Source organism: Armigeres subalbatus, chromosome 2 (genome assembly GCF_024139115.2).
Source record: "Armigeres subalbatus isolate Guangzhou_Male chromosome 2, GZ_Asu_2, whole genome shotgun sequence".
Taxonomy (NCBI): domain Eukaryota; kingdom Metazoa; phylum Arthropoda; class Insecta; order Diptera; family Culicidae; genus Armigeres; species Armigeres subalbatus.
The window spans coordinates 273090901-273114828 of NC_085140.1; the positions used below are offsets into that span (position 1 = coordinate 273090901).

The 23928-nt window shown below is 39.4% G+C and overlaps 2 protein-coding genes across 7 annotated transcripts in view; one reads left to right on the forward strand and one right to left on the reverse strand.

The window, feature by feature from the left end:
* The window catches only part of LOC134212256 (pancreatic triacylglycerol lipase-like), an 81036-nt gene that overhangs the window by 41037 nt on the left and 16071 nt on the right, over positions 1 to 23928 (forward strand). The gene's annotated exons all lie outside the window — the stretch shown is intronic.
* On the reverse strand, positions 1901 to 4648 carry LOC134216072 (uncharacterized). Its single transcript, XM_062695088.1, has one exon. The coding sequence runs from the start codon at positions 4646 to 4648 to the stop codon at positions 1901 to 1903; it is 2748 nt and encodes a 915-aa protein (XP_062551072.1).

The following is a 23928-nucleotide window of genomic DNA, read 5'->3' on the forward strand; positions in this document are numbered from 1 at the left end:
CCACCATAGATGGTACGCAACACTTTCCTTTCGAAAACTCCCAGTGCGCGTTGGTCCTCCACGAGCATCGTCCAGGTCTCGTGTCCGTAGAGAACTACCGGTCTTATAAGCGTTTTGTAGATAGTCAGTTTGGTACGGCGGCGAACTCTACTCGATCGGAGCGTCTTGCGGAGTCCAAAGTACGTACGATTTCCGGCCGCTATGCGTCTCCGAATTTCTCTGCTGGTATCGTTATCGGCGGTCACCAGTGAGCCCAAGTACACGAATTCTTCAACCACCACCACCGATAGAAACTCGTGGTGGGTGGCTCACATTGACCTCTCTTGAGCCTCTTCCTATCATGTACTTCGTCTTCGACGTGTTGATGACTAGTCCAATCTGTTTAGCTTCGCTTTTCAGTCTGATGTAGGCTTCCTCCATCCTCTCAAAGTTACGTGCCATGATATCAATGTCGTCGGCGAAACCAAATAACTGGACGGACTTCGTGAAAATCGTACCACTCGTGTCAATCCCTGCCCTTCGTATTACTCCCTCCAAAGCGATGTTGAATAGCAGACACGAAAGACCATCACCTTGCCGTAACCCTCTACGGGTTTCGAAGGGACTCGAGAATGCCCCTGAAACTCGAACTACGCACATCACCCGATCCATCGTCGACTTGATCAACCGTATCAGTTTATCCGGAAATCCGTTTTCGTACATTAGCTGCCATAGCTGGTCCCGATCGATTGTATCATATGCGGCTTTGAAGTCGATAAATAGATGATGTGTGGGCACATTGTATTCGCGGAATTTCTGCAATACCTGACGTATGGCGAATACCTGGTCTGTGGTAGAGCGTTCACCCATAAAACCCGCCTGGTACTGCCCCACGAACTCTCTTGCAATTGGTGTTAGGCGACGGCATAAAATTTGGGAGAGTACCTTGTAGGTAGCGTTCAGCAATGTGATTGCGCGGTAGTTGCTACAATCCAGCTTATCGCCCTTTTTGTAGATGGGACACACGACACCTTCCATCCACTCCTGCGGCAGAACCTCATCCTCCCAAACCTTGGTAATCACCCAATGCAGCGCTCTAGCCAGTGCTTCACCACCGTGTTTAAACAGCTCTCCTGGTAGTTGGTCAACTCCAGGGGCTTTGTGGATCGTAGAAATCAGTTGAGAAATTAAGGAGTAATGACGATGAGGGTTAATCTAATTAGTATTCCGAGAAATAAATTGTATTCGGAGAGCTCCTAGTTGAGACCTAGGATGTGCTTAGTATGACTCTCTTACTTTTCGCCGAAGCTCCTTGAGATTTTTCAGAAGAATATTTCCAAGATATTTACAGTAATTTTGCGGCAAAAGTGAAAAGGATTTCCAAAGAAAATTTGAAAAAGTAGAATGAGTGGAAACTTAGTAATAAATTTAAAGAAAATACGGAAAAGTGAAACACACCCCGACTCATGCTTCCGTCGATGAACTTCCGTGTTTTTGTCAGACTGCTGATAATATTCAGACCTTTGCACATCTCTAGTCATAAGGAGGAGAGGGAATACTAAAAACTTATGTTAGGCCCAGTGTATAAAACATTTCAATTAGTTGTTTAGCCCCTTTTTTCATTGAAATGGGGTATGTATAAATCTTCAGATGTATCATCATGCATATAGTCTAAAAAACACCAAATTTGTTGTATTTCAATCGTTTATTTATAATATTCAACATTATAAATAGTCAAACAAACATTTTTAAACTTAGGTTCACGCGATTTTGTTTTAATTACGTTTGCATTATTACTGCTGTCTTGTTCGCAACGGAACTGTCCACAAAATAGCGCCTTTTCTCGAGTTTGAATAATATCATGAGTTAGAAAATTTATATCACTTTCATATCTATCAACGTTTAAAAAAACAGAAATAAATTACGCATAAGCTACACATGTTTCTCTGTTCCCAGGAACACACAACTGCAAACCCGAAACGAAAATCTGTCCACTGGGACAAGCACCCACCGTAGCGGACCCAGACCTGCATTCAATGTACAAATCACAATCCGTCAAATGCGGTAGACGCCCATCAACTTGATCAGCACATATTGCTTCGAAGGATACACAGGTCTCCGCGCTCCCTGGAACACAGATAGATCTATCAGGGTTGTATATCTCTCCTCGCGGACAAGGAACAACATTTGGACGTTCCGAAATACACGATATAAACATATCGCATCTGACTGGGTGAGGGATGAACTCATTTGGACGGAAAAGGCAGATATGCGGATACGAAGCGCATGTGACTTCGTTTCCAGGAACGCAATCGATGAAACGGGGCCTTAGGACGGCTCCGTCCTGGCAGGCATCAACCGTTCCTACTCCATTTATACATGTAACGAATTCTGTGCACTGTGTTTGATCAGGTGTTGGGAACCGTCCCTGCGCTCGACCAATACACATTCCATCTTCCGGGTAGAATTGGCAAGTTTCTTGATCCCCAGGAGAGCAAACTTGCATGTTAGGATGCAGGATCAATCCGGTTGTGCATGACCCCAAGCGGGTAAGACTCCAACGACACTCTAAGAACAAATCACAAAAATTGGGATGCTCCACTATCTGATCGTCTTTGTCAACACATATATCTTGCCAAGACTCACACGACTCTCGATCTCCTATGACACATGTCCCGTTAACGAGAACCATTCCTCGAGTGCACGATTCAACAGAAGTTACTTGATTATTTTCGCAGCGTATGAACACGTGACATCCGGACGGATGTGGAATTACGTCTTGCCCGACACCTATGCATATATCGGTATAGAACTCACAAGTATCTGCGTTTCCAACTACACATTGAATCGTTCCTGGTTGCAGAATAGTTCCCTCTTGGCATGACTCAATGATGGTTTGACCCTGCTGGCATCTGATGAAAAGCGTACAGTCATTCGGATGAGGATAAACTGTCGACCCATCTCGATTGTCACATATCTGCTCTATTGGAGTGAATAGGCAAGTTTCGCTGTTCCCAGGTACGCATACCTGCATATCTGGACGAAGAATTTCTCCCCAAGAACACGATTCCACCGACGTAACTCCATTATAGCAAACCATAAATAAATCACATCTATTGGGGTGTGGAATCACTCCATTCGGTCGATCAATACAGTATTCTATCAGATGATCACATGTTTCGGAGTTGCCGGGAACACATTGCGATTCGGACGTATCGAAGATGTGGCCATCAGGGCATGATGTAACAATAACCACTTCGGATCTACATTCTATGAAAAGATGACACCCGGAAGGATGCGGAATAATTCCATCAGGACGCCCTTGACAGTATTCGATGTACAGCTTACAAGTTTCGGTGTTGCCAGGAACGCATTGAATAGTTCCAGGCTGCACAACATTATACGGTGGACACTGATTGATTACGACTTCTCCTTGAGTACACCGAATGTACTGATCACAATAATAAGGGTGCGGGTAAATCACCAAACCAAGGCGTCCTTCACACATTTCATCTATCTCGGTAGTCTCGCAAGTATCAACGTTTCCTGGAACACAAAACTGCATATCCGGTCGTAATATTTCATTAGGAGGGCATTGTACCACTTGGGCCTGCCCGTTAATGCACCAAATATGCCACCCACAATAGTTTGGATGCTCAATGACGTATCGATCAGGGCGATCCGCACAAACCCCATCCAAAAACTCACAAGTGTCCTGATTTCCAGTCACACAAATCGGAATCTCTGGCCGAAGTATCTGACCGGTACTACAGCTCTGTACAGTTGAACTTCCATCTCTGCATTCAATGTAAAGGTTGCACTCATCTGGATGCGGAACTATTCCATCAGGTCGTCCTACACAGGCAACTTCCGGTCTACTTGGAGTACATGTAATCGGGTTCCCTGGGACACAAAACTGAATGTCTGGTCGAAAAATTTCATTAACTTCACAAGTTATCAACTGCGCATCGGTTCCATTGCATCTTATTGCAAGATCGCACCATTCCGGGTGAGGCTGCAACGAATCGGGATTATCAATGCAAACACCTTCCAAAGATAAGCATGTTTGTGAGCTTCCAACGGTGCAGCTTGCGCCTCCTTCAACAAAAACATTTCCTCTGTCACATTCCACCACAGTACTGTGCCCATCAACGCATTCGATGAATAAGTGACACCCATCTGGGTGTGGAATTGCTCCATCCGGTTTACCCTTGCAAAACTCGTCATTCGGCAGACAAGTACCTCTGTCGCCAGGCACACAAGACCCTTCCGGCTGGAACCATATCTCATTATCCAAACATTCAATCACCGATGGCCTTCCTCGTTCGCAGAAAACAAACTTTCCGCAGTCGTTTTGATGTTCAAAAACTCCATACGACACATTAGCACAAATGGGCTCAAGTTCTGGGTCAGCTTTGGGTCTACAATCATTCCAATCGCCGGGAACACACTGCGGGATGGTTACGTTGAATATGTGCCCTTCGTCGCACTGATGCAGCGAGCCCGTTCCGAATACACAGGAAACGAACATCTGACACAAGCGAGGATCCGGATGAGGGACGATTCCAGATATGGTTCCATTGCAAATGGAACTATTCAGGCTTTGTGAAAATACGGGAGCTGTGAACGTAGCAGATATCACTGCTGCGTATAATATGGAAACGAGCATGCTAGGCTGCTAGTACTGTCCTAATCTAGAATGCAAACTGCGCAACAGGCGGTCGAAAGATGCAGTTTTGTAAAATTTATCACAGTGACGTTTATCCAGTAGCCATACATGATAAGATGTTGCGAAAAATAGATAACTGAAATAATTGAACGGAACGTATCTGAGTTTATCTACACCATTGGTTCCCAAACTGTGTGATTCGATGCCAGCACACTACATTAATCTAAATGGAATACAGTTTCAAAAAAACTGATTGGTGCAAAATATTACTTTTAATAAAAGATATTTTAGTTACCAGATAAAGATTGTCGCTGTCGTCGTTGTCCGGAACATCTTTTGCTGGTGAGGATGGGGTGCTAAATGTCAATGAAGGAAAAATACATACGATTTGACAGTTATGTACCACACATGTTTCGGACAGCAGAACAAAGGGAACCGAAGCGACAATCTTTATCTAGTAACTAAAATATCTTTTCTTTGCAAGGTTCCCTCCATTATCGTATGTAGTGCAAAAGTAAGCTATTTAAAAGTCCTTTATCTGCATCGAATATCAACTTTGTTCAAAATTGAAGGTTGAAAAAATTTGCTCATAACTTTAGTGCTTTGCATTACTTAAAAAGGTTTTAAATTCAATTGTTTTTTCTTCCTCGATGGGAGTTTGCCGTAGAAGTAAGAAATTTAGTTGGTGAGTCAAATAAGTTCCGTTAACACATTTTATTATCTACAACTTAAGCAAATGAAAATATTACTATTCCAAATGTTGTCACCACTCGTGGATCAGGAACATGATCATATTTGAATATGATGCAACAGGGTTCGGCACTAGGGGACACTTTTATGAACCGTGAAGTCTACCACCAAAGTTCATCATCAAAATAAATCATCCGAAAATGTGTTCAAATGCTCAAATATGGTTTGTATGAATCATCATCAATATATTTTGTGTATATGGTGTACCAGAAAAGATAACTCGGATAGTCTGAGGAGCTTTTGTTAAATGGCTTATATGTCCAGCACAGGATGATCTCTCCTTATCAATGAACACAATGTCAAAATATTTCGATATAAAAAATCTGCTCATAGAAGCTTAACTGTTCCACATTGATAAGTAAGCCATATCACCATGGGGCAGTTAAGCCTGCAACGGCAGTAAACATGGTTTATATTAAGGGCCAACTGCCTCCTCTCAATTTAAAGGTTCCCCCAAACCTACGCGATGCGAAGGTCGGTGCCGCTAGACGAATGCGTTTGTCTATCGGATTGGTATGGAAGCGTGAATGGAGCCTTGCATGCAGTGACTCAACAATGGAATCGCGACGATAGTCGCCCAGCTACAGCGACAATCGTTTCAAATGTATTTGGGGGAACCCTAATTCTTAATCGGTGCTTTTCCATACGAATAACTGAACCAGATTTAAGGCTTACGTGTAGGTGAATAATTCGGGCCAAAGACTTTCCTGTATTCAGTGTGATTCACTTGGTTTTTTTTAATTGAATAAGTATCCCCAACTAAGATATTGTGACACATTATTCAATGATATCAATCAACATCAATCAATGATATTTCAATACAGAAATCATTTTTTTCCTAATGCGACAGTGGTCAAGGTCAAATTCGCAAATATTAATTAATAACCTCTGTCTGAAATCCATTTCGATGTCTAACTTGTTTGATAGTTATTGTGTGGATGAACAAATATTTTTCAATCATGACAAAGAGTGTACTACAGGCTTAAGGAATTTGCCAAAGAATATTTTAAAGTTGCTTTTGCTTTAATTTCTTTTTGGCGATTTTGATTTTCTATCAGGAATATGCTTATCCCTTGCGGCCGACGGGGTACCCATGTTCCAACTTCAACTTCAAGTGGTGATATTTCAATTGGCTAGAAGCTTAGACTCGGTGACATCTAAAAACCAATGAAATGTAGCATCTTTGAGAAAACCGCGTTGATACGGTGAGGGGGGAAGTGGGGAGGGGCACCTGATTTTGTTTACCACGTGGAAACCCGACAGGGTACCAGCGTTCCATACATTGTAATTTTCATATCTTTACCAATGTTCAACAGAATTTGATAATTTTGACCATTTTGGAAACAGAAACTCATATACTTTTTGGCCACCCCGAAGCTTTACAGCCTTATCCAAGAAATCTCAGAAGTAAGGCCTTAGAGTATACACGCGTAAGTAAAGCCTTATAATCTGTCAGCGTAAACAAAGGTCTATCGCTCAAACTCAAATGTGGCACATGTTCTTAGTGATACTTAGCATAGAACGCTTTCATAGTATATGTTCTGCACCATCCGAGAAATCTCAGAAGCAAGGCATTAAAGAGTACATGCGTATACAGAAGTCTATAGATTTGTTTCAATATTGGTACATGCTTTTCTGTGATTATTAGAATAGAATGTGATATATGCAGTAATGCGTTATCCATTAAATCTCAGAAGAAAGACCTTCCACACGAGTAACCAAAGGTCTATCGAACAGGTTCGTAAGTGGCACATGCTCTTTGTGGTCTTTAGAATAGTATATAAAGACAACATATCTCTAAAGTAAGACTCTAAGATCCACACGCGTAACCAAAAGTCTATCGACTAGGTACAAAAGTTGTACAAGCAATATATGTGGTCCTTGGAATAGAATATGATCACAGCATATGTTCTGCATCAGGCATTGAAAAATCAGATCATGAGTAAAAATCTGCTAAATTCATGCCCAAGCAACACAGACGTTGTAGAGAAGTTATAGTAAATCATATACAACCAAATTGGGTCACATTTGAAATGCTCCAACTCAATCAGTGTAAGTTGTGCTACTCGGGTGCCAACTTGCTCTACTGGGGCTTAATCGATGAAGCTTTCTAGATCGTTCAAATTTGGCGTTCGTTGATTCAAAATTTTAAAATTTTCATCGCTCACCAATGGGTGACAACTAAGCAAAGCGAATCACTTGCTAACCTAGCAATGAGTGTTGTTACCACACGCTGCTAGAAAAAAAATTAGACATCAGGAAAATTAAGTTATTAGTATGGAACTCTAAGAGTAAAATCAGCAGTGATTCAAATTGTTCGTGGCTGTCAGTTTGAATATGAATCTGGAACATTCATTTTCCCAGTAGCTGTTCTAGATTAATTTTTTATACCAAAATGTCAAATGTCAAAAAAATAAAACTGGTATAACCCTCCGTTCTATTTTCTGCAGATATTGAATCACAAGTTTAAAATATTTTTTAATTGTTTTGGTGTATGAGTGCGTCATTTTATCTACGGATCAATCCACTTTGCAATTACAGCGCCTTCCTTGGCAGCAACATAATGATTTCATTTATTTGAAAATTTGAAAACCATGAATGGAACACTGCTGGAAAAACCAACATGTTTGTTCTATTTTGCTCCAGATGCAAACTAGAATAGTGGTCGAAAATTTGGAATGAAACTGAATCACTACTGATTTCACTCTAATACACTGCATGCGAGGCTTGGATACTTTCACTCCTCTATCCCAGAAATTTGAAAGCAGAGTGAATAAAACAGAACAGCTGATGTGTTTTGATGTTTATGTTTCATTCCTGTAGGTAGAGCAAGAGTGAAACGAATGCTCATCGTCGTAGTTTCCATGGATACCACACCAAGGTTGGCTTGGCGAACTCTGTTGCTCGTTGTTTACACAGCAACGATCGCCCATAATCGTTGCTTTGTATCCATCTGAGCAAGGCTGTTCTCTCACTGGCGTAGGATGCTATGATTGAATTAGATCAATACTCGTCTGCTTCACTCACGCTTTCAATGCCTGTTCTGCATTATTCAAGAAATCTCTGGAGTAAGACCTCTGTTATACAAAAATCCCATATGTTATCCTTAGTACTTGTGACAGATATATGATGCGGAAATCACTGTACAGCATAAAATCATATATCTGTCACCCAGAATCACGGTGGTATTACCCAAGCAATGATGATTCTACGCTGATACGTACCCTGCTCTGCGCCCGTTGTATACAACGCTACAGGTACAGCGCAAAGAAAATTTGAATGCAAGCAATGCTAGTAACGCATACAATGGCGCCATCTGGTTGCGGTCACTACCAATTATTGACGTTAAAACATAATAAGAAAATGTTTTTTTTCTTGTTGGAATATGAAAGCGACTAATGAACGTTTACGTCGGCGATATATTTGTATATTCCATTTTTATTAAAACTACTTATTTTACAAATTTATATCACTAAATTTACTAAATGATTTGTTCAGTAGGCATATATTTATAAAAATATTGTAACTATTTGTCATGGTTATATATAATCATTTTCTTTTGCCATTATCAGCTTTTTAAATTCTGAGTTTAAAACAAGTTTTGAACGCTGATCTTTTCTCTTAGTTTGTTGTAATTATTTATTATAAAAAGGAAACGTCAACATATTTTCTATTTATATCTGAACTAATTGTTTCCGAACAATTAAATGATTATGTCATCACGTACAAGAACACTTCTAAAGTGTTTTATATTTAATTATCGATCAAAAAGGAACATTTTTTTGTGTAAGTAATACTAAACAGCACAGATAAATCCAACAATCCTTTTACTAATTTTACCATGAAGTGTCCAGACGTCTCGGATAATGCAGGACAGTCCCGGACTCAGCCTGCTTGACCCGAATTGCCCGGAAAATGTCATGCATTCCCACATGTTATGGATAAGTTATGGAATTCGTAAGAAATCGGATTCAAAAAAATGGTCCAGATCCGAAAAACCAGAAGAAAAAAATCTTGGGCACTCTAGAGGGTCTACTGAACTTGGAGAATGGAGGTTTAAATAATTTTGAGAATCATTTCCGTATACACACTTAAATTATTTTGCCGAAGACGGCAAAAAAAAATCGCCGAGAATCCAACAGCTGATATCTCGGCAAAAATCTCGGTGAAAGTTCAAATTACCGACTGGTCGTAAATTGTGCGAAACCCCCAACTGTCAAAATTTACCGAACTGTTCGTAAATGGTTCACCGATCTGCTCGGTAATGTTTTACAACATCTCAGTACAATGTTTTGCTGAAATTCAGTAAATGATTAGTTTGTTTATTTTCATTGCTATTTGAAGTAAATAAATTGAAATGCAAACTCAAATATTTTCGAGCGTTTGTACACATGTGATCATAAATATATTTCGATTTATTTTCATATATCGTTAACACTCACATATTTCTCCCAAATTTCCATTGAAATTATGAAAATGAAGCAAATTGTCCAAAGTTAAGTATATGTAATTAGTTTACCTACTTACGATAAATATTCAGGAATACTCTTCATAAAAATCCTAATCCAGTTGAAAGCCCAAAAACGGCTAGGGAGTTATCAATTTCTCTTCAATATTACAATAAAACTTATCTGATGCGCAGTGTAGCTTTGGTGAATGAAAATGGCGTCGTCACTTTTAAAAATAGTACTATAGCTTTCATCTTGATGGAAAAATTATATATTAACGGTGATTCCAACGGAAATCCTTTCCAATTTTTGAACAAAAATGTACATCACGTCTGTAGTTTGGTATGATTCCTCCAATCTCATATTCAGCACAATCTGCAGCTGCCTTATACAAATATGTTCCTTGGGTAACCTTTGTGGAGCCTCGTTTTGGAGTTTCATCGAAATTTGTGAATTTGCTTAAATAAAATATTATAGTTATCATTTAATTTGTTGTGATTTTTTCAATGTTTTGCTTACCAAAAGAAGTTTTCCAAAAGCATCTATGTGTGCTTGAAATAAAATAATTTCAAGTCAAATTTTTTCGCCAAACACGTGTGGTGTCTAAGTTTATTTTTTGACAGATGAGCTTTACCGAAATCCGGTGAGATTTAAAGTTTACCGATCATGGCTGCAAATTTTATTACCGAGTGATTGCAATCAACATGAAGTACCAAATTTCGTCAAAATTCAACGTTTTTAGATACTCACACTTAAAAGCGAAATTTTATTTCGGTAAAATAAAACAACGAACGGACAATGCCTGGTAGACTGGTGAAGAATATTTTGCATATCGAAGAGTTTCCACGATTGGAGCGGAAATCGAACCCTCACCTCATAACAACACAATTTATATCGAGTTTATATGTAAATGAGCAGTTAGTATTCACTGATTGTTGTAAATTGAGGGAAGAAAATACTCTTTTCTTTTTAGGAAATTTAGGCGTTTTCTTAAGTGATTTTTTTGGGGCGTAAATAGGGATTTTGCGTTTTTTGTCAATCCCAATAATCATAATAAAGCGGTACATATTGGTAAAATAATTTTGATAATGACAAATTTACTTTGTTAGCAATTTTACAGATAGTAGTGTTTCTTTACATAAATCTAAAATTCACCAAGTGTGTTTCGAACAACAATAAAAATGTTTAAAATAATCACCAAAAGGCCGGATTCCAACGAAATATTTTTTTAATATGTACTTAGAGGCTATGCGAAAATGGTAAATGTAATTTTTATTATTTTGTTAGAAAATCTATATATGTAACGCAGACAATACGATAGTAACACAGCGAATGGTGACAAAATATGTGTGTCATCCTGCTGCTGTATGCGTACAACATGATACGTGTATCAGTGTACAGAAATCATATGTCTGTCGATAGTATAGGACTACAGGAGCATACACCACATTTGCAACCAGTTGACAGACCCATGGTTACGTGTGTAGACCTTAAGGCCTTACTTCGGAGATTTCTTCGATAACGCAGAACCTATGTTGTCATCACATTCCAATCTAAAGATCACAAAGAGCGTATACCACTTTTAAGACAAATCGATAGACTTATGGTTACGCATGTAGACCATAAGTCCTTACTCCAGAGATTTCTTGGATAATGCAGAACATATGTTGTGATCGCATTCTATTCTAAGGACCACAAATAACATGTAGTCGACAATCGAAAGTCGAAAGTAGTCGACACACTTTCGATTACGCGTGTAGACCCGAAAATCTTCCTCCAGGTATTTCTTGTCTTAATTATCCTAGAGATTTCATGGATAGCACAGAACATATGTAATGATCACATTTTATTAAAAGGGCCACATGTTGAGATCACATTTTATTAAAAGGGCCACAAATAGAATGTTACACTTTTGAAAACAGTCCAACCACCTTTTGTTACGCGTATATACCTCAAGGCGATTCTCCAAGGATTTCTCGTATGACTGAGGCCTTTTTTTTTGTTCGGGATGAACCACTGCGTCCATTTCATTAAACTTTTGTAGTATACCCATGTCGTTTATTTAGTACATGTTTTTCTGTTCCATTTCTATTGAGAAGAAATGGAGTAGTCGTTTTTTATTCAGATACAAGGGTTAGGCAAAATGATTGAGATAGGTTAAATTTGGCCCAAATTCAAATCCTTATAACTTTTTGAAAAATTGATGAAATTGGACAAAACTGGAAGCATTCGACGGAAAATTTAGTCAAGATTTAGGAACATGCACGGATTGTTCGGAGACGTTCCGGATTTTCGGAGGCCATGACAAAAACACATTTTTTCTGCCGCTCGTATTTTTGTGTGGTTTGAAGTTACATCGATGAACACTATTTTCCTAGAAACTAGATATTATTGAAAATTGAATGCGGGTGGCTGCGCTAAGATCCGTTGAAAAACATCCGAGATATGGCCATTTCAGTAAACCTGTTTCCGGATACTATGGTCAATTATGTATAACCTTCCAATCACGTATATATTATCCGGTACCATATCAATATTGGTATCAAACTTCAAGATTTTTCATGGAGATGCTTCAGGAAGCATATTCAGGACGATCAGTTGCCCTAACCACTCTGTAGTAGGTTCCAGGTGCCCTGGGGGAAGTGGCCAATTTAAAAAATGTCCAGAACCATATCAATATGGGTATCAAACTTCAAAATTTTTTGAGGGGATACTTCTAAATGCATTTTAGAACCAGCAGCTGTCATGACCACTCTGTAATAGTCTGCAGGTGCCCCGGGGAAGTGGCTAAATGATTTTTTGAGGTGATACTTCTAAAAGCATTTTAAAACCAGATCACTGCCATGACCACTCTGTAGTACGTTTCAGGTGCCCCGGGGAAGTGGCAACCCAAGTAGCACAATCCACGTTGATTTGGTTGCAGCAACTCAAATATGACTGAAATCGGTTGTATATGAGTCACTTTAAATACTCTACAACATGTGTGTTGCTCGGGAAATGTACAGAACCATATCAATATGGGTATCTAACTTCAAGATTTTTAAAAGATGATACTTTTAAAGCATTTTAGAACTAGAAGCTGCCATGACCGCCCTGTAGTAGGATCCAGGTGTCTCAAAGACAGTGACCAATTTGCAAAATGTTTGAAACCATATCAAAATGTGTATCAAAGTTCAACGTTTTTTATGAAGATGCTTTTGGACTCTCCTGTCTAATAGAGTTCGCCGCCGCACGAGGTTGACCATCTACAAAACGGCCCAGTCGGCCTCTACGACCACGAAAGTTGGACGTTGCTGACGAAGGTGAAACGCGCCCTTGGAGTTTTCGAATGGAAAGTATTACGGACCATCTATGGCGGGATGCAGATGGAAGACGATACGTGGTGGATGCCAATGAAGCACGAGTTGCAATTGTTATGAGATCTACCCACACGGTGGGTTACGGTGGGCCGGGCATGTAGCCAGAATGTCAGACGCCAACCTGATTGAGATGATGCTTCGATAATTATCCGACCGGTACAAGAAAAAGAGGCGTGCAACGGTGGATCGCCATGGATGGCCATGGATCAAGTAGAATGGAGACGGCTGCTTTATGTAGCGGAAGTCACAGCGGCTTTGGTTTGTTTATAATTAAATAAATAGTTGAAATGATCACTCAATTAGGTAGCTAATAATCGATCCATAATAAGTTTATTTCGGATATGCGAGTGATACGTAATGATGATCTTTGCTCTGTGAATCGGAGCGTTATAATCCTGAAAGATTCCATCCCCTCCAAAAAAGACCGATTCCATCATCGGCAGCACCTAACCATCAAATAAAAAACAAATGTCATATTCAGGATTTGTCATCATATCAACAAATACCTTGTCTTCCAAAATAATTTGATAATCGGCAGGCTTCACTTTGCCTTTAAGTGCCATAGGACCATGGCCATGTCAAGATATATCATAAGCCTCTTCCGGTGAGCGCCAAATGTATACTCGTCCAGTTGTTGGAAAAAGTGTGAACGGCCATCTTACACTTGGTCGATCCATCGTGACCGCAGCGCGCCTCTTCTTCTTGTACCGGTCGGATCATTATCGAGCACCATCTCAATCGGGTTGTCGTCTGACATTCTGGCTACATGCCCGGCCCACCGTAACCTCCAAAATTGTACCGTGTGGGTAAATCTCCTAACAGTTACAACTCGTGGTTCATTGGCCTCCACCACGTATCGTCTCCCTAGAAACATTTTGGTTTTATCCTGGTTTCATAACTCTATTGAAGAGTAAATTATGGACTTCAAGAGCGTTATAAAACTTAAAATGTTACTTGGGCTTCCATCTGCACCCCGCCATAGGTGGTCCGCAACATCTTCGGAAACTCCAAGGGCGCCAGCAACGTCCAACTTTCGTGGCCATAGAGGCCGACTAGTCTAATGAGCGTTTTGTAGATGGTCAACTTCGTGCGGCGGCGAACTCTATTTGACAGGAGAGTCCAAAAGCATCTTCATGAAAAACCTTGAAACTTGATATACATTTTGATATGGTTTCGAACATTTTGCAAATTGGCCACTTCCCCGGAACACCTGGAACCTACTACAGAGCGGTCATGACAGCTGCTGGTTCTAAAATGCATTGAGAAGTATCCCCTCAAAAAAATCAAAGTTTGATACCCATATTGATATGGTTCCGAACGTTTTTCAAATTGTTCACTTCCCCCGGAGCACCTGGAACCTACTACAGAGCGGTCAGGGTAACTGATCATCCAGAATATGCTTCCTGAAGCATCTCCATGAAAAATCTTGAAGTTTAATACCCATATTGATATGGTTCTGGACATTTTTCAAATTGGCCACTTCCCCCAGGGCACCTGGAACCTACTACAGAGTGGTCAGGGCAACTGATCGTCCTGAAAATGCTTCCAGAAGCATTTTCATGAAAAATCTTGAATTTTGATACCCATATTGATAGGGTTCTTAACGTTTTTCAAATTGGCCACTTCCCCTGGGGCACCTGGAACCTACTACAGAGTGGTCAGGGCAACTGATCGTCCTGAATATACTTCCTGAAGCATCTCCATGAAAAATCTTGAAGTTTGATACCAATATTGATATGGTACCGGATAATATATACGTGATTGGAAGGATATACATAATTGACCATAGTATCCGGAAACAGGTTTACTGAAATGGCCATATCTCGGATGTTTTTCAACGGATCTTAGCGCAGTCACCCGCATTCAATTTTCAATAATATCTAGTTTCTAGGAAAATAGTGTTCATCGATGTAACTTCAAACCACATAAAAATACGAGCGGCAGAAAAAATGTGTTTTTGACATGGCCTCCGAAAATCCGAAACATTTCTGGTGTCCGGTGGCCAGTATTCGTGACCATGCATGTTCTTAAATCTTGACTAAATTTGCCGTCGAATGCTTCAAGTCCAATTTGATCAATTTTTCAAAAAGTTATAAGGATTTGAATTTGGGCCAATCTAAGCCTATCTCAATCATTTTGCCTAACCCCTGTATTTCTCGAACTTAATGTAAGGCCTCTTTATATTAAGGTACCGCTACTTATACCCTTCGAGAAATAGCTTATACCAACTCTCAAAGTATGTATTGGTTTAGGGGGATACGGGAAGCACGAACAATCATCAAATCGTCATCATTTTCATTATTGAATGCTTAATTTTGTTTCTACAACAAATATGATTTTGAAACAGTATCAGCGGCGCGTGCTTACTCTCCATCTACATGCTGATACATTTACAGTTACATCAAGCAACTGAAAACCTAAATACGTTGCTCCAAAGTTACGAGGTGATAATGCTAGAAAGAGACAAAGATAAAAAAAATAACACTGTGTGTAGTGCTTCCCCGAGTCACCTTAAGAGTTTAGAATATCGAATGCAAACAAAATAGACATGATATCTCGATTTTTATATTCTTTTCGAATAAGCAGATAATGCTTGAGATTGTTGAATTTCTAACCCCACAAACTAAAAAATTTTTTGGCCAGTTTTTTTTTTATAATGTGCTAGAGGCATTTTAATCCTTATTTTCTATATCATGTCATGTCAAATATCCATGATTCTACTTTTCTCGAAACTTTTCCAGCACTCATGAAGGACGGTTCCCCATGGCAAAAATACTTGACTGTGTCGGGTGAGGTGCATTCCATTGCAATGCATTGGCAGCAACAGTAGCGGGGACCTGGGGGGGACCTGTAACAGAGATGATGGGACACAGCAAATAATTTTGAAAATTCAGCGTCCTGTAAATTGCAGCTTATCCTATCAAACGGATTATTATTCGATATTCACTTTATTTGACTGAATTTTACAAGCAAACACAGTTTAAATTTATTTTGATCACAAAGAATAGTGCGATCTATTGAATGTTACTTTGCATGCTCCAAGTATGTGCATGAAAATACATTTAAAATCACAACATATTTTTATCTGTGGAGATAAACTCAAACTTCTTTAGGTCAGCATCTTTTCGAAAATAGAGGTAATAAACTAACTTATTACCTAAACTGGCTTTTTTTATTCGTATATTTATTTGGTAGGCACTCTCGCGCGGCCGAGTGAGTAAACAATTGGTGCGTGATCGGACGTGTTTCAGGTAGGATTTAGAGCATTCGTAAAATCCGAGTTTTTGGTTCTGATTATAATGTTCGGTGAATAAGTGTGCGTGTTTTGTAAATAATGCGAAACATTTGTAAAATCCAGGTTACTTTGTCCTCCTTTGGACGGTTCGTAAGTAAATTGATGAATATATTTTATTATTTTTTCAGCATATACTGTTATTGACAAACGCTCTATATTGTCGAATAGAGCTCCATATTATTCACCTTACCCACTAGCACTAATTTTCCTTCCCGAGACATCTATGAAGGTAGTATGGGTTCCTTGCATCTTCACTAGTAGATGTTGAACTAACATTCCTTCCCTTCCTTCCGTGATTGTAAGGACGTGGCCAGGTATACAACTGCTACTGTATCCAGCTTTTTACGCTAGCCATAAATAAACTGTGTTATTCATTTTATGACGTTTGCTGTGTACAGAATATACAGTGATGTTTTTGCAGCCATCGTTGTCATGGCTATCAACTAAGTTGATTGGTTTTCATATTTTCAACTGTTTTGAAATTTAGTTTCTAAAGGATTAATTCGTTTGATCTCATATCCATTTTTACAAGCTTTTAATCACTACTTTTATTTTCTAGGTATAGAAGAATTCAAGGCTTTTTGATAATTTGATAGAATCAAGACAATAATATTGTAACGAAGTCCACTTGAACCCTTTGTACTTTGAATAAAATATCGTTAATGATCCCTTTTAGTACTTTTTACTATATTTTATGAAACATACATGAAGTTTCAGGCTAGTTCTAACAGTATTCGATTAGGTAATCAATTACAAAAATGTTGTTACTAACTTTTTCACATATCCCAATCAGCCACATACTTTTCCATTTAATGTTAGTTCTCCCATCTACCTAAGTTTATCAAATTTCAAGTCTTTTTCGAGACGATGCTCCAACAAATCATGTATTTATGCTCCATTATAGACATTAGGTACATTTCCGTTGAATTGCAGATGGTATTTAGGCGTGAATAAAGCGCATTTTCCCTCACGTTTCTCTAATGGTAATTCGCAGAACCGTTGTCTGATATCCGAAAAGATCGCGGATATCCAGCGCTGGGAACAGTTAACAATAAGAAAATTATTTTGAGCTTTTTAGTGGAATGTCTTCACTTGTCATAAGACGAGTTTATACAATCCCATTGAATTCCACCACTTAATTGTATCTTGACAGATACGTATTTCGACCTCAACAGTAAGGCCGTCTTCAGTGTCTCGTACTTGACTTGACCTGCCGAGTCAAGTACGAGACACTGAAGACGGCCTTACTGTTGAGGTCGAAATACGTATCTGTCAAGATACAATTAAGTGGTGGAACTCAATGGGATTGAATAAACTCGTCTTATGACAAGTGACAGTTAACAAGCCCAGGGAGCATCGATAACCACTGGCAATCATACTCCAGGACGTTCAAGGAACCGAAACCAAATCCGTACTTTTACCGCCACCATTAGGAAATAGGCTCAAGGTCGTTGACAATCGTTTTATTCAACTGTCACCAAGCATATCCTGCTCGACCATTTATCGGTAATCACACGGTTAAATCCGGGTCACAACCCGGATCTAATCTAATCTAATCCAACTAGATCCGGATCTACACTATCGGAACCGCATGAAATGGTTATCTTAATCATTTTCAATTCAATCAAGTTCAATTAATTATCCTGCTCGAGTTAAATTAAGTTAGTTTGAGTATGCAGAAAGTAGAAATATTTATCAATGGTCTCCAGATTCCCTTTTCCGCAAACAGACCAGTTTCATTCTTATTCTTGTACCTAAAAAGGAAAATGTATTAGTAAATTTTTATATGATTTATTGTAGCCCATTTGAAAACTGTTTTGATGTTTTGGTGTTTTCCACGAATCTATGCCTACTAGAATAGTGCTATAAATTGTACACAGCAAATGTCAAAACTGGACTACCATAGTTGATCCGTGGCTATAATAAAAAGCTGGATAGGAAAAGGTACTAATCCCAAGTACCAATTTGCGACAATATACAGTAGATTGCTCAATTGAGCATTGTATAGCCACCCACGATTTGTACAATCACATATGCTATGCTATGCTATATTTATTTGGTAGGCACTCTGTGTTCTTAACCGCTACTGTGCCGTGATCTACTGTGGTACTCCGCTGTACACACAGAAAACAATTCCGTGGTAAAAACTACTATTTTGTAGACTACGCTCTGTTTTTAAAACTACCATGAAATTTAAGTAAATTTTACCATGGTTTCAGAGAAATTCGCCACAGTTTCAGTTCATGTGACAACATTCCGCATGGGCCACAGTTGATTTTTACTGCGCGCATGGTAAAATCAAACAGGTTTGTTTTCTGCTGAAAATTTGTCGGTGCATATTCTTAAAATAACCCTCGGAATGGTAGTTTTTACTGCACTATTTTTTTGCGTGCAGAGTCCATACAGAATCTATTTTTAGAAGTCCATAATAGACCAGTGCATGATGACGTAGGTTGACAGTTCACAGAGCTTTTTCGCCGGGGCTTAGCCTCCGGAGAAGCTTCCGATAAAATTGTTTCGCCATTCTATTCGCAGATAGATATTCTTTGCGATTGATTTCATGCTGAATGCAAAGAATATCACTGAAATATTCGGATCACAACAATTTTAAACTAAAAATATGAATTTCAGTTTTCTTCTCATCGATTTTTCTTCTAACACCTTGTAAACAAGCTCTGTGAACTGTCAAAATAAGTGAGGTTAAGTTAGAGTTTGCATTGGTCTATTCGTTATTGTTGTCGTTGGCAGTCCATCCATATCATCGGGAGTCCATTGTGTTCATTTAGCCATGTGATGAATCCAGTGATTGTTGCTTTGTTCGGTTGCCATTAGTCGAAGAATGTTGGAGGAATGCCTCCGAGAAGAAAAGATTTGTCAGTCGTCATCAGGCAGCTGTGTCGGTGAGGCGCGTTCCCCAAGACGCCACCGTACGGACTGCGCTTCTGGCAACTGACAAGGGTTTGGTGGAGGGGCTGGGAATCGAACACATGACCATTCGCTTATGAGGCGAACGTGTAGCCAACTACACTACGGGACCCCCTAAACTGGCTTATTACCAAGGAGCTAGACTTTACTAAAGTAAAGTAAAGTCCAGCTCATTGGCTTATTACCTCTGTTTTCTCGAACTATCATGGTCATCGATTTTGAGGAATGACATACTCGTTCAAATGGGGAGCAATCCTAGATAAGTAAATACAGATTTTTCTTCGGTTGCCCGACAATGTTTTCCAAGGTCAAATTTGTGGAATAGCATCAATTCGACGTCAACAAGATCTGCATTTTTAACTTTAGTAATACAGTTGACTCTCTACATCTCGGTATTCTTCATCTCGATATCTCAAACCACATATATTTTTGCTTTCTACATCTCGTTTACCTCCCTATCTCGATATCTCTCTTTATCTATCTGGTTATATTTTGTTCATATACTCTCCCTATGTCGATATATTCAATATTCAATATTCTAGGCTACTAGACCATCTTTGGGCAATACAATCAAAATCATGAAATGACATTTTTTTTTGTTGCTTCTTCTTCGATCTCTCTCTATCTCTATGGTCCCTTATTCAATGTCGAGACGTAAAGAATCGACTGTATTACATAGATTTGACGCTAGATCTGAGTCCGATAAATCAGTTCCTATTAGTAGTCTATATGAAAGGAAAACAAACTACCGATAATGAAATCCATGGCACAACCTACTTATAACTACTAATTTTCGATTTACTACCATCTAATTAACTACATACTTGTCGCTGTTTATACGTTATGAAACCTGCGATTGTCAATAATCTGCACGATGATGCATCAAATTTACGCAACTTCTTTTGCACCTTCCATCGTAAACGCGAAGTGCTATGCATTTTAAGATCCCACTTTCTGTTATGTCATCAAATTAATTAGATTGGTAAGAGGCACTTAGATTTAGCGACAGGAACTTGATGTATATCAAAACGGTATTTATCGTTGCGAACAAAACATTTTTTCTCGTTTTTTGTGAAGCTGGTAGAATCGATTATCACATGATCAGAGTTCAGCCAAACCGCACCAAGCGGCTTTTCGACTGACTTGTGATATTTTGTTCGTAGAAGGGCAACGAAAATAGTTTCATATCGATTTAAGGACATAGTTGGAGGAGTACCACAATGGCAGTCAATATGGCACCGGACCTTCCACGGGTCAACCCCACACCTCCCGCACTCCTCTCCCTCCAACATTCGAATGCATCGAACAGCATCGAACAAAAGTTTAATATTCAAATTACTAACCTGTTCACAGCATATTTATTTACTTCGGTGGGCTTATCACTGCACTTCACTTCTTCTCAAAGGGCATAGAAAAATCAAGTTTTTACTCACGTCTTCGCACATGAGCAGCCCGAAATGTTGATAGAATGCAAATTAAACATCACTTTTTGAAACCAGTCACTCGTTTGAACCGAAAACCTAATAAAAACTGCTATTTTTGCCCGAAAAAATGATTAAAAACTGACCGCGGAGCGAATGTAAACACTGGCAGCGGCAGCAGCAAACTAATACATAGGGTGGTTCAAAACATAATTTTGCTCCGCCGCGCTCAGTCGATTATGATTCATACTTTGGGTGTCATCCGATGGTTTGGGTTGGTTTGAATGGTTTGAATAGAGGCTTACCGTGCACATGTCGTTTCAGGTTTGTATGACAGTTGATATGGCGAGGTTGAATTTTACATTATTTTGATTGTGTCACTCCGTCATTGGGCGCTGGCGAGGGGGGAGACCATATGACTGGATGAAATATTCAAGACCTTTAATTCCATAGACAATGGACATGGTGGTTTCAATGGTTGGAAGTCGATTTGAATCGAGGTTGCGAATCTTTAGCAAATTAGGCTTATTTTTTGCGTTACATAATCAATGGATCTTTCCTGCGGTGCAGTTTTCGTTAAGTGGAGTCTCCGAAATGTTGCTTTAAGCTATGTGGATTCTCTTTTCGCACGCGTTTGGAGGGAAGGCGCTGTAGCCAGTGTAATGAAAAATTTAGTTTCTCATACTAGTTTTCATACAAACTTGAACCGGCTAGTGTTCAACCAGTTTTTGTTCAAATCGGTTTTTGGAGGACACTCGGAGCATGGGACGGAATCGAGTGAGCGTGGTGGAGCTGGGTCGTTTTTTGAATCACCCTACTAATATTCTTTGCTTTTTTATAAATACGACACCAATACTACTACAGTATATGACAGTTTTTATTGTACCAATACTTTCAAAGCTTTGTTTTGGTACTCAACCCACCTTCACCTTAAACGTACATTTACAGTAGGATATCCTCAGTTATGGAGTTGAGAGATATCCGATACCCTTTACGATCAATTAAATCTACTAAACGAAAATTTGTGCAGAAAAATCGGTAATTTTTCGTTGGCGCTTGGTGCGTTTTGACCACATGCAAATTAATTCAGTTTGAATAATCGGGATGATGTCTTGCACATTGAAAATGGCAACCATGATTGGTTCTGTGATTAAGTCTTCCCCAGTTTGCTTCATTAGACCAAGTCTGGATTCTTTAAATCTTTATTATTTATTTATTTAGCAGCAACTGCCAACAGGTGAAACATTCTTAGCCTTTCTCGTACAATGAAATTGTACTGGAAGAAAATAATTTCACTTTAAATCCCTATTTGCAATAAAGGGCTCATAAAAACTTCAAATTGACATGTTTTCGTTGTTGAATTAAAAAAAAAAGAAAAACTAGGTAGGGGAACTGTACCGGTTTTGGCCATGTTCTTAATTTGGCCAATTTTGCGAATAACTCCAAAAATAAAGCAATTCACTAGGGTTTTATTAGTTCCAACAAGAGATATATCTCTCACGCTTCTACGCTGCTTTTAACTGATCGAATATTTTGGATAAATGTGTATTTTCCAGGGTTGGCCAAATTAGGCACTAAGGAGGCCAAAACCGGTACACTTCCCCTACACGAAAATTTTAACCTCCCGGAATCCAATACTAAAAACGTTAGTTTTTTTAAGGGAACATCACTCAATGCGGAAGCAATACACAACTGTCAATTTTATTATTTCACGCTTGCTGCGACCAGGGATATAGCGCAGCTGTCAACCCCATACAGATGCACCGTAGTAAACATGAATTTGACATTTTTGGAAATTCTGACAGTTTTGGGCATTCTGACATTTTCGGTTTGTGCACGCTTAATTCAGTTGACCCTTTTCCATGAGTTTTAACGGGGTTAACTCCTGTAAACGACTCGTATTTTTTGGCGTGCACTATACGACTCTGAGGAATAAATCATTTTTAAGTCATAAATCTGTGTAAGTCAAGGAATAAAAGACTAAACATATTTAGGTATGTATTTTATGTTTGCTACGGTGATTTTGACTTTTGCTATCCAGCTTTCCACGCTCGGTAATGGCGGCTTGTCGGTGTGCAAAAATCAATCGGTCACTGTACTGTTTGACACTAGCTGGAGTAAAACTCACTGCCGAAAAGGCCTTTTTTCCCTTCCCCTCACCCACGAACGCCAGTCGGCTTTCCTCCAGCTAGTGTCAAACAGTACAGTGACCAATTGATTTTTACCCACCGATAAGCCGCCATTACCGAGCGTGGAAACCTGGATACCCCTGGCTGCGACACATGAAACCTAAAATAATAAATGACAGTTGTGTATTGCGTCCCTATTGAGGGTGTGCCCTTGAAAACTCGAGTAGGTTTAAATTTGGATTCCGAGAGGCTTGTCCTTATCACATCGGCTAGGTACAGGATATAAAACTTGAAATGATTATAAAACCAGAACTGTTGTTTTTGTAATCGAAAAAATGTCAGTACAAGGTGTTAAAATTTTATTATTTCGCATATTATTTCGATTTGAAAAAAAGCGTGTAATGGTTAATGTTTTGAACATGACCGCGAGTAGACGTAGAACTCGTATAAACTTAACGCATTTACATTAAGCTTTTGAATTTATGTGGTTTGATTATAGGTATTAATATTAGAAACTAAAACTTCCATGCTGGGCACAGCAAATGTGGTTAAAGCGCACCATTGGTACTTCGCGTACCTGAAGGAATACAATAGACCCCATCTCGCGGTTCTTAGCTTCTTACCCAGCAGCTCCTATCCCTACCACCTCGTGGCGCTGGCTGGGATACGAGCAACCTTAGGAAAGATCGGGTAATCAACCCCGTTGGGAAACTATGGTCGTATGTTGACAGGGAAGGGGAGGTGCAAAACTTACTGAGCGTCGGTCCTCCTTGTTAGGAGCGGCTCACAACAGCGTATGTTTTCCACGTTATGGGCGGCTGATCATCGTCCGAGTGCCAGCGAGGGACTCTAAGTGAAACCGTGCACCATGGTCCACCGGAAATTTAGGGGTATGTGGAATGCGGTATGCGGTATGCGGAATGTGCAGGTTGAGGATCAAAGGCCGGTTCTTC